A 13,845-nucleotide genomic window follows, 5' to 3' on the forward strand; every position below is an offset into this window, starting at 1 on the left:
ATCCCTTACATGCACCCGCATTTGATTCTGTCTGTTACTTTATTAAGTCACCATAATTTACATTTTTTGAAATATTTTGTCAGATGGGAGTTTGATGGGCCCTTTTGGAAAAAGAGTAAGTAAAAAAAAAAAAAAAAAGAATTGTTAGGGTAGAGGGGTAAGCTGAGACAGAATAGAGCTTTTACAAGCCAAAGGATTGGTTGACTTGAGGCATTAGTGACGAGGGGAAGCGTAATGGGAGGGGTCCCGCACTGACTATTCTGTGGGTAATTAATTTAGTAAAACATGATTTAATGAATAAATGTGATTAAATTAAGAAATAAAGAAAACAAACAGAAGAGCACTTATCTGTAATCTGTGTGTGAAAGTCAATGTCACTTCTCAGTGTTTGTTAAGGAGTGGAAGGTGTGGTCCTTTCAACAAATAGGAGCATATGCATTTTCAGAGAGAGAGAGAGAGAGAGAGAGAGAGAGAGCAGTAGGGTGGTCATCAAGAGAGGTATGTTTTTTGGGCTCCCTGCTATAGTAAATGCCATTTTGATGGTTGTTCTTTGCTTTTAATTCGCGTTGCTGAAAAGCAAGAGAGATAAACAGACGGGGAAAGCTTTTGAGCCCTTTTGGGTGTTGGGGGAGAGAGGTTTTGCTCTTTCAGGTGCCCAAAATCCCGCCTTGGCGTCTCTTCTTGCCCATTTCCTGGGGATCTGTAAGTCTGGGTTCTTCAATTATTCTGCTTCTGATTCCTCTTTCCATTTGGGTTTGTTGGGAATTTGATGCTTGTTATAGGAGTGGTTGACCTTCTCTTTTGGTAAAACACCAGTCTTCGAATCTTGGGTTTGTGTGTTTTTAATTGCGTTTCTTGATTGATAATCCTCCAACCTTGAAATGGAGTCCCAGATTCAGTAAATTTCTCTTCTTAAACCCCCAATTCCGACTTCAGATTTCTCCATTTTCTCTTCCCATGTGTTGCAATCCCTTGTTCTTTTGAATATTTAGGAAAAGTGAATTCTAGGGTTTCCTTGATCCTGCCCATTCTGTATATTTAATATCCATTCATTTAAAAAAGCATTTGAAATGTTTGCATAAAGCAAATGATTCTGGGGTTTCCCTCCTTGAAATAGGGGTGTTTGATTTTTGAAAGCAAAGGGCTCTGATTCTTTGAAAGCTTTACAGGTTGATTCCCTTTTGCTTTATTACGCTAGGGTTTGAAACTCGGCCTCTTCTTTTGTTGGTTTTGGTGTTAGATGGGCTAAGCATATACTCCTATGTGTCTCTGATGAAGTTCTGAAACTCTGTTCGGTTCTTCTTTAGAGGTGTACTGTGGGTACGGAAAAAAGAAGAAGAAGAAGATGCATCTTTCACTATGGAAGCCAATATCTCACTGTGCTGCTCTGATCTTGGACAAAAAGGGTAAAAAGAGGGATGGCTCTAACAATTCGGGGGAAGAAGTGAAGAGGAACCCGTCGTTCCTGAGGAAATTGCAAGAGCATAAGCTTCGGGAGGCTCTCGAGGAAGCTTCTGAAGATGGATCCCTCGTTAAGTCTCAAGTCATGGATTCCGAGGCGATGGAGAATCAAGATGAGGGCTTGGGGAGGTCACGCTCGCTTGCCCGGCTTCATGCCCAGAAAGAATTCCTCAGAGCCACTGCCCTCGCTGCAGAACACACCTTTGAGTCGGAGGATGCAATTCCGGAACAACGCAAAGCGTTCTCGAAGTTTCTTACGATGTACCCGAAATACCAGTCTTCGGAGAGGATTGATCAGCTGAGATCAGATGAGTACTCTCACCTTTCCGGTCCTGGTCCTAAGGTATGTCTCGATTACTGTGGATTTGGATTGTTTTCGTTCCTTCAGACCGTGCACTTTTGGGATTCGTCTACATTTAGCCTCTCCGAGATCACTGCGAATTTGAGCAACCATGCTTTATACGGGGGTGCTGAGAAAGGGACTGTTGAACATGATATTAAATCCAGAATAATGGATTACTTGAACATCCCCGAGAATGAGTATGGCCTGGTTTTCACTGTTAGTCGAGGTTCGGCTTTTAAATTGCTGGCCGAGTCCTACCCTTTTCACACGAACAAGAAGTTGTTGACTATGTTCGATCACGAGAGCCAGTCGGTTAGTTGGATGGCTCAGTGTGCCCGGGAGAAAGGAGCCAAAGTGTATAGTGCGTGGTTCAAATGGCCGACCCTTAAACTCTGCTCAACCGATTTGAGAAAACAGATTTCAAACAAAAAGAGGAGAAAAAAAGACTGTGCAACCGGTCTTTTTGTTTTCCCCGTCCAATCGAGAGTTACGGGTGCTAAATACTCTTATCAGTGGATGGCACTGGCTCAGCAAAACAACTGGCACGTCTTGCTTGATGCCGGGGCGCTAGGTCCAAAAGACATGGATTCCCTAGGATTGTCTTTGTTTCGCCCAGATTTTATTATCACGTCATTTTACAGGGTGTTTGGGTATGACCCAACTGGATTTGGATGCCTTCTTATTAAAAAATCTGTGATGGGAAGCCTTCAAAATCAGTCTGGGCATACTGGCTCTGGTATTGTGAAAATCACTCCCGTTTACCCCCTCTATTTGAGTGATTCAATCGACGGTTTTCCTGGATTAGCTGAAGATGATGAAGATGGAGAAAACGGTGAAGTTAGTACAGAAACTCGGCCAGGGTCTCAACTCCCTGCGTTTTCCGGTGCGTTCACTTCTGCCCAGGTGAGGGACGTATTTGAAACAGAGATGGATCACGAGAACAGCTCGGATAGGGATGGAGCAAGCACGATATTTGAAGAAACCGAAAGCATATCTGTCGGGGAGGTAATGAGAAGTCCAGTCTTTAGTGAAGATGAATCGTCTGATAATTCATTGTGGATAGATTTGGGTCAAAGCCCATTGGGGTCCGACTGTGCGGGACAATCTAACAAAGAAAAAACGGCTTCTCCCATACCGCCATTTTGGTTTGCTGGCCGAAAGAATAACAACAAGCGCCTTTCGCCAAAGCCTCCAAAGATGTCTAACAGCCCAATGTACGACAAGGAGGCGAATGCCGGGTGCCATGACGACCACCACGTGCTTTCGTTTGACGCTGCTGTTCGCTCGGTGTCCCAAGAATTAGACCATTTTCACGACATTCCCGAAGAAGAGCAGTTCACTGGAAGAACCGAGCATCTTTGTGAGATTGAGGAAGAAGCAGAAACCAGTAAAGGAAATTTGATGTCAAAGGGATATAACCTTAACAATATGACTTCTACTTCTCAGTTTAGTCGCCTCGAGAATGGTTCAACATCTGCAATATGTCACGAGGTTAAAGAGAGCGCTATAAGACGAGAGACCGAGGGTGAGTTCAGATTATTGGAAAGGAGGGGAAGGGACAGATATAACGGTGGTAGATTTTTTGGTATAGAAGAGAGTGACCAGCATGTTAGCAGGGGAAGAAGGGTATCGTTTAGTACAGAAGAACACCGTAAAGTTCATCTAGGCTATGCACTAGAACCTGGGGAATTGTCAGCCACAAGTCTAGACGATGATGAGTACATAAGCGACGGAGATTATGACGGGCAAGAGTCAGACAGGAGAGAACCCGAGATAATATGCAAGCATCTTGATCATATAAACATGCTAGGCCTCAACAAGACTACCCTTCGGCTACGTTTTCTGATTAATTGGCTCGTGACCTCCTTGTTGCAACTAAGATTGCCCGGTTCAAATGGCGAGGAAAGTCTACCTCTTGTTTACATTTATGGGCCCAAAATCAAATACGAAAGAGGTGCAGCAGTGGCTTTCAACGTGAGAGACAGAAATAAGGGTCTTATTAAGCCAGAAATTATCCAGAAGCTGGCGGAGTTGCATGGTATCTATCTCGGCATTGGCATCCTCAGTCATATTCGAATTTTAGATAGCCCGAAACAGCAGCGTGGAACTTCGAATCTCGAAGACACCTCCCTTTGCAAACCGATGGAAAATGGTAGACAGGACAGTCGAAGTGGATTTATTAGAGTCGAGGTGATCACCGCCTCACTCGGCTTCCTCACAAATTTTGAAGACGTATACAAATTGTGGGCATTCGTGGCTAAGTTTCTCAACCCAGATTTTATCAAAGATGGTGGCCTCCCAACTGTCGCAGAAGAGACCAATGCTTGAAATTTCAGGTGCCATAGAGAGTATGAAAGATTCAAATTGGATTCTTTTGCCCCCTCCCCACCCCCTTGATGCTTGTGGGATAATTTGTTTGTTGATTCATGGTTTAAATTGCTCATGCGTTTTCATTTTTACCCTTTTTGATATTGCTGTGGAATTGCGGTTAGAATCTTGTATTATTTTAGGTAGCAATGAAATGATGACTAAAGCAGGTATAAATCCACCCAATTTCCTCATATATCTATGGTTTTTGCTTTTTTACCATACTGTTTGCAGTTTCTGGTGTATAAAATCACACATTTTGCTTGCTTTTATACAATCCAATTATGATGATCTGTTAGTTCCTGCTAGTAGTATTTCACCCTTCTGGCTTGCTTTTGCTTTTATCGCCCTTCCTATTTTAGGCATCATAACTTTATATGATGATTCACCTTTTTTTCTTTCCTCTCTCGTGTGTGTGTGTGTTTCTTCACCTCAATCAAGAACAACAAACCACTGCTCTAATTTAGTGAAAATGCAAAAGAAGATACTAAAGCCCCATGGCTTGTGGTCCCGTTGGATCAATTGTTATACCATGGACCAGAGTGAGTTGTTATACCATGGATCAGGTGGATCTTGGTCCTAAACGACGTATAAATTGTGCCTTTAAAGAGTCTACAAGGATGTGGTTCATGTCTTGTGTGTTGTAAATAAAGCAATTGGCATTGAAAGAATTTTAGGTGGGTGTATTCAATCATGACTTTCATAGAGTTTTAAAGACTTTTATGAACTTTAAAAGTTTGGAGGTATTTAATTCAAACTTTTAGAGAGTTTTTAAAAGTCATGCGGTATTCAATCAAGATTTTTAAAGAGTCTTTAAAAGTCGTGTGGTATTCAATTAAGACTTTTAAACTCTTTAAAAGATGTGGTATTCAAAAAGTTATGAACTTTTGTGGACTTTTTAATTTTAGGACTTTTGTAGACTTTTCCTTCTCAAATATAAATAGTTGAAATCCAGCCATCCACCCCAAGATTTCAAAATTTTCTTTGTAACAACTTTGAATGTTTTATCTCTCTATTTAAACTCTATTTTTTTTTTCCCTATTTAAACTTTATAAACCTACCTAAATTTAATAAAATTATTTTTTTCTTCATTATCCTATATTTTCCTCATACCTAAATTCTACCGATTTTTCTCTATCTCATAAAGTTTACAATCTTCCTCTAAAATTCAAAATAATATTATTTTTACTTGATTATTGCTTTTTTATATTGATTTTTATTTTTTCTATGATTTTTTTTTATCCCTAACTTTATCTATTTCTCCCTAAATACATGAACAAAGCAAATTTTTCATCGTCAAGTTTTAGTATATGTTTCATAATATTCATATAAATACATATATATTTTGAATTTTATTCTTTTTATGTTTATATTCGTAACATATATTTTTCCTTTTTTTTTAAAAAAAAAAACAGGTTACTACGAATAGCGAACTACTGTTCGTAACAACAATTTGGGGTTGCAAACATTAGCACCTTGTTGTTGTTCGTAGTCTCAAATTGCTATTGCAAATAATAGTTTTTTGCGTGATGCCTAGCCATAAATCAAGTATAATTTTTTATATATATTATTAATATAAAAATTTTTTATGCAACTTATAATTATATTTTTAAATATTTTATTTGATCAATTCTTTTATTATAAATTTTATTGTTCAATATTGTTATGAATTTCTAATGAAATAGTTTTTTTTTTTTGTTGATGTTTATATATATATATATATATATATCAGCATACTATGGATAAAAATAATAATGTTGAGAATGTTGATGTGGGTGAAGAACTATATAATAAGAAGAATTTTATGATATATTATAAATGTTTTGTAAGAAAATTATAAATGATAAAAATCATTGGAAGTTTATTAATCAAAATCATTGGAAGTTTGTAAGGATGTATTCAATTTAGAGTTTCAATGACTTTTGTAGACTTTTTAAAATAAAAAGTTGATAAAAGTCTATGAATGTTTTTTATATAGATTTTTATAGAGTCTTATAAAGTTTTAAAAAGTTTTGAATGACTCTATGAAAGTCAATCAAAGTTTATTAAAATCTATCATTTTTAAAAGTCTTTAAAACTCTACAAAAGTCATGATTGAATACACCCCCCTTAGTTATAATTATTGGATATCAGGAGTCATGGCACTCGTTTCTTGGAAAATAAAGGAATAAGGGTCAATTAAGTCATCTAACTACACACCAAAATACAATTAAGTCATTGAACTAAAAAAAAAAATTACAATTGGATTCTTGAACAATATAAATTTATGTAATTTAATCTAAAATGACTTGTTTATTTGTTAGTGGCTAACATATTTATTTAAAAATAATTTTTAAAATTATAAATAAAATAATTATTTTAAATATATATATAAAAAAAAACAGTTGACTTGCCGAAGATGAAGGGGACCATTTGTCTCCGGCCAGCCAACCATGGAGACAAAGGGTCCCCTTCGTCTCTGGCCGCCATGGAGACGAAGGGGATCGTCTCCATGGCCGTGCCGGAGATGAACTCCTTCGTCTCCGGTTAGCCCCTTCGTCTCCATGGCCGGGCCGGAGATGAACTCCTTCGTCTCTGGTTAGCCATGGAGACGAAAGGGACCATCTCCATGGTTGGCCGTCATGACTGTTCTTCATTTTCTTTTTCTTTTTATTTAATAAAATACAGGGTGGGGAACAACTGTTTCACACCGACACATGGATAGTACACGCCTTTTCATTGTCGTTTGCTACCCACGTGCCTTGTGCTCTAGCTCACATGCTCCAGAAGAATATTCTCTTCGGAGCATATATATTCTCTCCTCTCCAATCATTATCTCCCTATCTCTCACTCTTTCTCCACTTTTTTCTCCATTCATTGGAGATGCCCTAAAAGGAAGAGAACAAAGTTAAAGAATTTTCAAATTAGGAATTAGTTGGAAAAGGTTGATGTGTCAAAAAAAAAAAAAATCAATGATTTAAGGATTCAAAGGTCCCTCTGAAAGTCTTGTTTCAACAATAGGGTGAGAATTCGATTTTCACTAAAGATATAGGTTGAAAGTTCAATTCTCACAAAAGATATGGAGTCATTGAAAGACCCAAAAGGCCAAAACCTCAAAAAGATAATTTTCCAATGTATCCCCCCCCCCTCCCCCCCCCCCAAAGAAAAAGATAAAAAAACTTGGGTGGGATATCAATTGTCAAATGACTCGACAACATGGTGTTTGGCCATCTTCAACTCAAAACATTAAATTTTTTACTAAATTTTACATCAAAATAAAATTCTCAGTATATTCTTGCACCCAAATTTTTTCATCTCAATCCCATTTATCCCAAATTATGTACCAGATTTTATTTAATCTTTAATCTATTTACTATAATTAATATTGATCTGATTTTAAACGTAAATCTTTAAATTTTTATAATTTATTTTTAATAAAATAAATTTTTAAAAGGAAACACTAATTGTTTACACCAAAATGGTGTTTTAATAATATAAATTTTAGAATATCAAACGGCTGTCACCACCATCTTCATCCGCCTGCTTCTGCACCTCGGCCATCACGCCTCCGAGCAACGTCGACCCGATCACCGGTAAGAAGAGTATCAGAGTCAGTTCCGGGCTTCCGTCCGTCACCGTCACGGACAAGGAGTTGCCGGGTTTGGGACTAAAATCCTCCGACTTCATCAAAATGATCTGAGCTAAGTCTGATTAAAATCTCAGTGGAGGAAGAAGAGGATGTGAAAAATGACAATACAAAGCAACTGACATTTTCTCTCTCTCTCTCTTTTTTTTTCTGCAAAAAGGGTAAAAGAACACTGGAGTATTGTATTTTCTTGTCCAACCTCCCAAAAATCCAGAGCAACTTAACTTTCTCGCCAAAACAAGCTATGAATCCAGTGCATGCATTGGTATCCTCATATTTGCTATCCTCAATTCCCAAAAAACCCTGTCTCTTTGACAGAAAGAGTGAAAGCAATGGACTTAAACTCACACAAATTTGATATTATCTTCAACATTTCTCCCTCGTAGCCAAAACCCATTTCTCAATTCTCATAGAAACTTGGGTGATTCATGCTGAGCTATGTCCAACTTCAATATGCAGAACGAAAATCCTTCCTTTTTCAAGATCTTATCGGCTAGCGACTTTGCATCGGTTCTAGTAAGTTTTTCAGTTCGTGATTATTGTTGATGCATTGTTACTTGTTAATTAAGTATAGTGGGTTTAATGTGTTTTTAATTTGGTGTTGATTACAGCGTTTACCACCTTTGTTTGGCAAGATTTTTGGGGAGAAGCTGTCGTCCACGCCCTCACTCGCCATGGCTGGTTCTTGGAAATCATGGACTGTGAAGCTTAAAAAAAGCAGCAATCGTTACTTGTTTGCAGATGGTTGGTCTGTTTTTGTGAATGATAACCAGTTAGAAATTGGGAATTTTGTTGTTTTCTGGTTGATGGATAATTACTCTACTTTCCATGTTCAACTCTATGATCGCACTTGCTGCGACAAAAGCCTATCATCTTCACGCTTCTTCCCTGGATTTTCAGGTGGTTTTTTTTCCCAGAAATCTTATCATCTTACCTTAAAGACTGTTGATTTGTTGTTAATTCCGGTTTAACCATGAATTTAACAGGTGAAAATTCAAGCAATCTTGGTCAGACTATGAGTGTGAAGAAAGAAAGCGAGACAGAGGATGATAAATCTCAGATATCGATTGGCCCTTCCAAGACCACAACCAATCCAAGCTTCGTCACCATCCTTTCAGCATCCACTGATGAGGAAATGGTGAGTGTTTCTTGAGTACAAAACTCCATTTTTCTGTGTTCTTTAACCTTCTAAACTCTAATCTCATCTGCCTTTTTATCAACATAGATAATACCGAAAGGCTTCGTGGAAGAAACGGGGATTGCAGGGAAGAGAAATATAACGCTCCTGGATGCACGAGGAGAGAAATGGGAGATCAAAATAAGCAAACAAGACGGCGAGTTTGTTATGTGTGGCGGCAGATGGGCCGATTTCCGGATAGCCAACAGGTTGTCCAAAGGATATGTCTGTACGTTTGAGCTGGTCGGAAGTCATGGCGGCCATCATCAACTTCAATTCCATTTGGAGAAACGAGCAAGAGGACGACCGTTGGGCCGCCATTCAAGACAATAAGTATGTTGGGTGGAGGCTGATGAAAGACCAGTTATGTTCACGACTGAGAATCAAACTTATAACATTGTAGTTACAACAGTCTGATCAACTTTACTAGGATTGTATTACCCTGTCTTTGAGTTGATAAATGAAGGATTAGATTGTGTTGAGCTATTAATGTGCAATTCAACTACCAGCTTAAGCTTTTAGTTGAGATGGAGCACATGCTTCAATTTGGTATCAGAGCCAGACCACAGAACTACCAACTTAGGCATTTAGTTGAGATGGAGCATATGCTTCAATTGATTGAACAAAACTGTGTTAGAATATCTTCAGTTTTGGCAAGCTGTTTCAAGATAATTACAATCTACAAAGAAGGTCCTTTCATTCAATCCTTTCTTTTCCTTTTCATCTACTTTAAAGACCTCTGAATATATATATGTGTGTATGTACAATGATAGAATGTTGAACTAACCCTTTGAAGAAGACCCGTCGTTAATGTGAGAAGGAGCTTGCGTCGGTGCTGTAAAACGAGTACTCACTCACGCTGAAGTTGGGTTTCTCTTCGTCCCACTTTAGTATCTCCCTCGCATATTTCAGCGATTCATCAACGCTCTTCGGGTCCAAGCCTCGAACCAGAGAAACGTAGAGTTTTCGGTCGGTGAGAGCCGAATAGAGCCTCTTGAATTTGACTGCAATGTAATGGAATGCGAGGTGGCCCAGGGACGGGCTATGGTTAATGTTGCTGCTGCTGCTGCTGCTGGTGGAGCGATGGCGGCTTATCACCGGATGGAAATCGTCGAACCATTCGCATTCGGTTAAAGGAACGCGTTCCACCTTCTCCTCAAACACGTCAAACTTGTTTAGTAGTAGTAGGAAATCCATATGCTCGAATGTCGGGTGACTAACAATTCCCTCGAAAAATCTTTTGCTCAACAGCATCTTGTTCACCAACTCCCCCGTCTCATCGACACCACACTGGTCGTAATCACTCAACGAAACGCAGAAAATGACTATCCGCACGTCCTCAAACATCTCGAACCACTTGCAGTTTTCCCCGAACCCTCTTGCCTGTACTCTGATCAGTTGAAATCTGGGCGAAAGTAAAAGTAAAACGTTATTATTAGGGTCTAATATATCTGGGAAAACATTATTAGAAGTGGTACAAACCTGAGCAGAGAATCGGGCTGATTACAACTCTCAAACGTATCGTCATTTGCAACCTCCGGGAAAGAGAAGTCCATGCATGAGAGCCCGTTGGAAGATGTAACACCCTCCGCATATAATATATCAACATCTGAAGGTTCGTAATCCACTTTCAAAATATCAACAGCCTGAAAAAAAAGAGAAATCATGAATTCTTTTTGTGTTACATCTAAGGGCATCTAAGGGATTGAATCTAAAACCTCCTAGGTTAGAGTCTTGGCAAGAATATAATGAATATGCCCAAAGTGAACAGATCCCTTGTGCGCACTGGCTGGCCCTATCTGCTAGCCACTAAGTTACCGTGATTTACATGCTCTGTCGGACCGAGGTGTGTGGGGCCCTTGGGGTTGGGGATTCAACTTTTCGGGAAGAAGAATATCATGAATATAAAATAACATTGAACATCATTTAACAAGTGAATCTTGCCCATAGCCATTATCTTACCCGCTCGAGGAAATAATTAGCAACATCGGGAAGCATTTCCAATTCACTTCTCCGTTTATACGTAGCCTGGATGGCAGCATCACTCCACAACTCTTCAATTAATGGAGCATATTCCCGTGTGGCTGCTGGAAAGACAGCTTCCAAGTTACCCGAAGCCATAATCTTGAGAAGCCAATCAGAGAACGCTTTCAGCCTTGGAGGAATGGAATACAAAGTCTTCTTATCATTTCCATCACTTCGCCCTATTGTTAACCATATATAAATAAAATAAACAAAACTTATCGGTATGGTGCAGGAAATCATTTCATGTACTCAGAGGAGTCCGAGCTGAATGCAAGTCTATGAGATAAGCATAGTTTCGGGAAGGGTATTTTAAACTCTAACTTCCATGTTTACCCTCAAAGGGAAAATTCGAAAACCGCATTTAGAAGTTTCAACCAAAAGTACAAAATGAACCCTTTCCGTTTCGCAGATACAAATAAAGTAAGCATTGTTGAGCATATATAATATATAAACATAAATGTGCAATGCAACTATAAGCTTAGGCTTTTAGTTAGATGGAACATGCTTCAATTTGCCTCAAAACACCAACTTACACGGAAAAAAAAACTAACTCTTACATAGGAGAAAAAAGTCACCTGTTTGTCCAGATTCATTAAAAGCCCGATTTTTTGATAGCCCATTCAAACATTCTTCTTCAAAACGCTCACGCCCCTCGAGAAGTATGGCAAGGTAGCTATATACATTACTCTGAATCACTGATTTAATATGTTGGCACTCATCCTCCGTAAAAGGTACATCCTTGTAAAGAATCTTTGCCTAATTAAACAAGAAATTAAAATGCCAATTACGCTGGTTGCTTCAGTGTCTTGAAGTGACGTAAAATTGAGCAGCAAATAAACAGCTAAACCGTCAAAGACAGGTCCAATGATTAGGAAACTACCTGCTTAAATACAGTGCTCGTACCAGACCCACTATATCCAATGAGAAGTAGTTTTTGAAGCGCCCTTTGCTCCAAGTAAGCCGGGACAGATCGACTAAGCACATCCGTTATTTGCTCCCCAGAAACAGAAGACGACTTTGAAGGGACTGGAAGTGAGAGCACTGCACAGACCAGCTTCATTCCCGCCTAAGATGTCACATAGAGCGAATAGGATACTATCAGAGATAAAAGTTTTAGTAGAAAAACACCGGAAAGGATAATATCAGCATAGAAATCCTACCTTGCCCCATATATAACCTTTCGTATTTTTCTGTCCCTCCTCTTGGTAAGAACCATCATCGTTCACCCAAAAATGCGGGTTGCCAGCACACTGGACTCCCGCTAACTATAATAATTAAAGTATAAGGATTCAATCATAAATGTATGGAACAATTTTCGATCTAATAGTTGCCTGTCAAGAGAAAGAGACTAACCTGTAACATTCGTAATTCCACTTTTGTAATCTCGCGACCATTTATATAAACTTGAGTGTTCCCGTTGCTAGCATTCACCTTGATAGGACCCCCAACACTTAGATGGGGGCTAATAATCTGTGAAGGTTTCTGCCCATCCTGTAAACTCAACAGTCAGTACAAACAAACATTCAAGAATCAAGAATCAAGATTACGGTTTTGGATTAAAATTGTCAGCTTTATGAAGAAAATAGGCGAAAGCATTCACCTTTCCCCAAAGACCGGATACTTTGTCATACCAATAGTTTCCGGGTTTAAGTTTCTTTGGTGGATTTGCAGAGCTCTGCAATATATCGAGCTCCTCGTGACGGAGAGGCCTTCCATTCACACACACATACTCCGGTGGCAATTGATTGACCTCACACAACTTCTCGGCCTTCATAATCTGCTGAATCTCCAAGTCGTTAAGCAGACGTTTGAGCATTCGGGAGCATTTACCCAAATTCCCTCGCTTCGACTCATCAATCGGATACCCAATGCACGACACACACTTCCTTCCCTCGGGCATAGACCCCATCGCTCTAAGCACACAACTACTGCAATACTTTGCGTCGCACACAATACACACCTCCTTCTCGGTAAACCTATTTCCCTTAGTGCACCTATAGCATACTCCTTTCTTGACCTTCACTGGAGGTTCTCTCTTAGGCCTTATCACCTCTGGTTCAGCACCAACGAATTCCTCATGAAGAACATCTTCGTCTTCTGATTCAATATCACAGAAAGTAACAACTGGAGCTCTCTTCACCTCATAGCCTTGTTCATTGTTAGTATCCCCAAATTTATGAGACGAAACCCGAGAAGACGGATAATCGAAGCTCAACACTGATTCATTTGAAGCCCAATCTGGCTCATTCACACCATTACAGGAACCTGGAAACCTTAAAGTCTGCGAACTTCTTGAAAATTCCCTAGACATCTCGAAGCTGCTTGAAAACCTAAAATTACCCGAACTCCCCACCCTGTCATGGCCAACAGAGGGAGATGCAAGGTCGGTGGATTCATTAATGGCGCCGGAAAATTCACCGCCTCCCTCATCATCATTCATCCGCTCCGAACTACTAGATTCACCGTACGGAATACAACCGCTATTACTGGGCGCGCTCTCGTCAATACCGCTAACCGAACTGGGAGAGAGAGTAGTCTCAGACCCTAAAGCTTCTTCTTCTAGCTCTTTGCTAGCGGACTCGTCCTCGCACCCACTTTGCCGGTCAAACGCAATCACCGAGGTCGGGGAAACAGTGGAATTGGAGCTTCGCTTCAGCTCTTTCGAGAACCCTTTGGCTACATCGTTAACGGAAATGGGCTGAACGATGGGCAATGAGAATTTACGAGATAAGGGCATCTGGGAAACCACGGCCGCAACTGGAATCCTATCCACATTGATGGGTACAGCTCGAGGGAGCTCATGGGCAATGGGTGGGCCATGGTACTCCATAGCAAAGGAGTACTCCA

At 39.7% G+C, this 13,845-nt stretch overlaps 3 protein-coding genes across 11 annotated transcripts in view; 2 read left to right on the plus strand and 1 right to left on the minus strand.

Moving 5' to 3' along the window:
• The first annotated feature begins 352 nt into the window (after positions 1–352).
• On the plus strand, positions 353–4,468 carry LOC109171774. Of its 5 annotated transcripts, none has more exons than XM_019320840.1 (2): positions 353–702; positions 1,241–4,468. In XM_019320840.1, the coding sequence occupies exon 2, from the start codon at positions 1,346–1,348 to the stop codon at positions 4,130–4,132; it is 2,787 nt and encodes a 928-aa protein (XP_019176385.1). In that variant the 5' UTR covers positions 353–702; positions 1,241–1,345; the 3' UTR covers positions 4,133–4,468. The 5 variants fall into 5 exon arrangements, with proteins under 5 accessions (XP_019176385.1, XP_019176388.1, XP_019176386.1 ...); XM_019320843.1 differs by having other exon boundaries at positions 1,308–4,468; XM_019320841.1 differs by having other exon boundaries at positions 353–498; positions 1,199–4,468.
• A 3,225-nt stretch (positions 4,469–7,693) lies between these two features.
• Positions 7,694–9,441, plus strand: LOC109171750 (B3 domain-containing protein REM5-like). Of its 2 annotated transcripts, none has more exons than XM_019320805.1 (4): positions 7,694–8,312; positions 8,408–8,696; positions 8,783–8,934; positions 9,022–9,441. In XM_019320805.1, the coding sequence occupies exons 1-4, from the start codon at positions 8,235–8,237 to the stop codon at positions 9,304–9,306; spliced, it is 804 nt and encodes a 267-aa protein (XP_019176350.1). In that variant the 5' UTR covers positions 7,694–8,234; the 3' UTR covers positions 9,307–9,441. The 2 variants fall into 2 exon arrangements, with proteins under 2 accessions (XP_019176350.1, XP_019176351.1); XM_019320806.1 differs by having other exon boundaries at positions 8,408–8,540.
• Positions 9,442–9,591: 150 nt separating this feature from the next.
• Positions 9,592–13,845, minus strand: part of LOC109171748 (extra-large guanine nucleotide-binding protein 1) — a 4,849-nt gene continuing 595 nt past the window's right edge. For 2 of the 4 annotated variants that reach the window (XM_019320802.1, XM_019320801.1), the window contains 8 exons: positions 12,599–13,845; positions 12,352–12,489; positions 12,159–12,263; positions 11,879–12,064; positions 11,556–11,754; positions 10,936–11,177; positions 10,456–10,619; positions 9,592–10,378 (listed from right to left, as the gene is read on the minus strand). The exon at positions 12,599–13,845 is cut by the window's right edge. In XM_019320802.1, coding sequence (XP_019176347.1) covers positions 9,781–10,378; positions 10,456–10,619; positions 10,936–11,177; positions 11,556–11,754; positions 11,879–12,064; positions 12,159–12,263; positions 12,352–12,489; positions 12,599–13,845 — 2,879 coding nt within the window. In that variant the 3' untranslated portion in view covers positions 9,592–9,780. Of the gene's footprint in view, positions 10,379–10,455; positions 10,620–10,935; positions 11,181–11,555; positions 11,755–11,878; positions 12,065–12,158; positions 12,264–12,351; positions 12,490–12,598 lie in introns of all 4 variants that reach the window. The other 2 variants (XM_019320803.1, XM_019320804.1) reach the window with 2 other exon arrangements.

This window comes from Ipomoea nil, unplaced genomic scaffold (genome assembly GCF_001879475.1).
Source record: "Ipomoea nil cultivar Tokyo-kokei standard unplaced genomic scaffold, Asagao_1.1 scaffold0380, whole genome shotgun sequence".
NCBI classification, from domain to species: Eukaryota; Viridiplantae; Streptophyta; class Magnoliopsida; order Solanales; family Convolvulaceae; genus Ipomoea; species Ipomoea nil.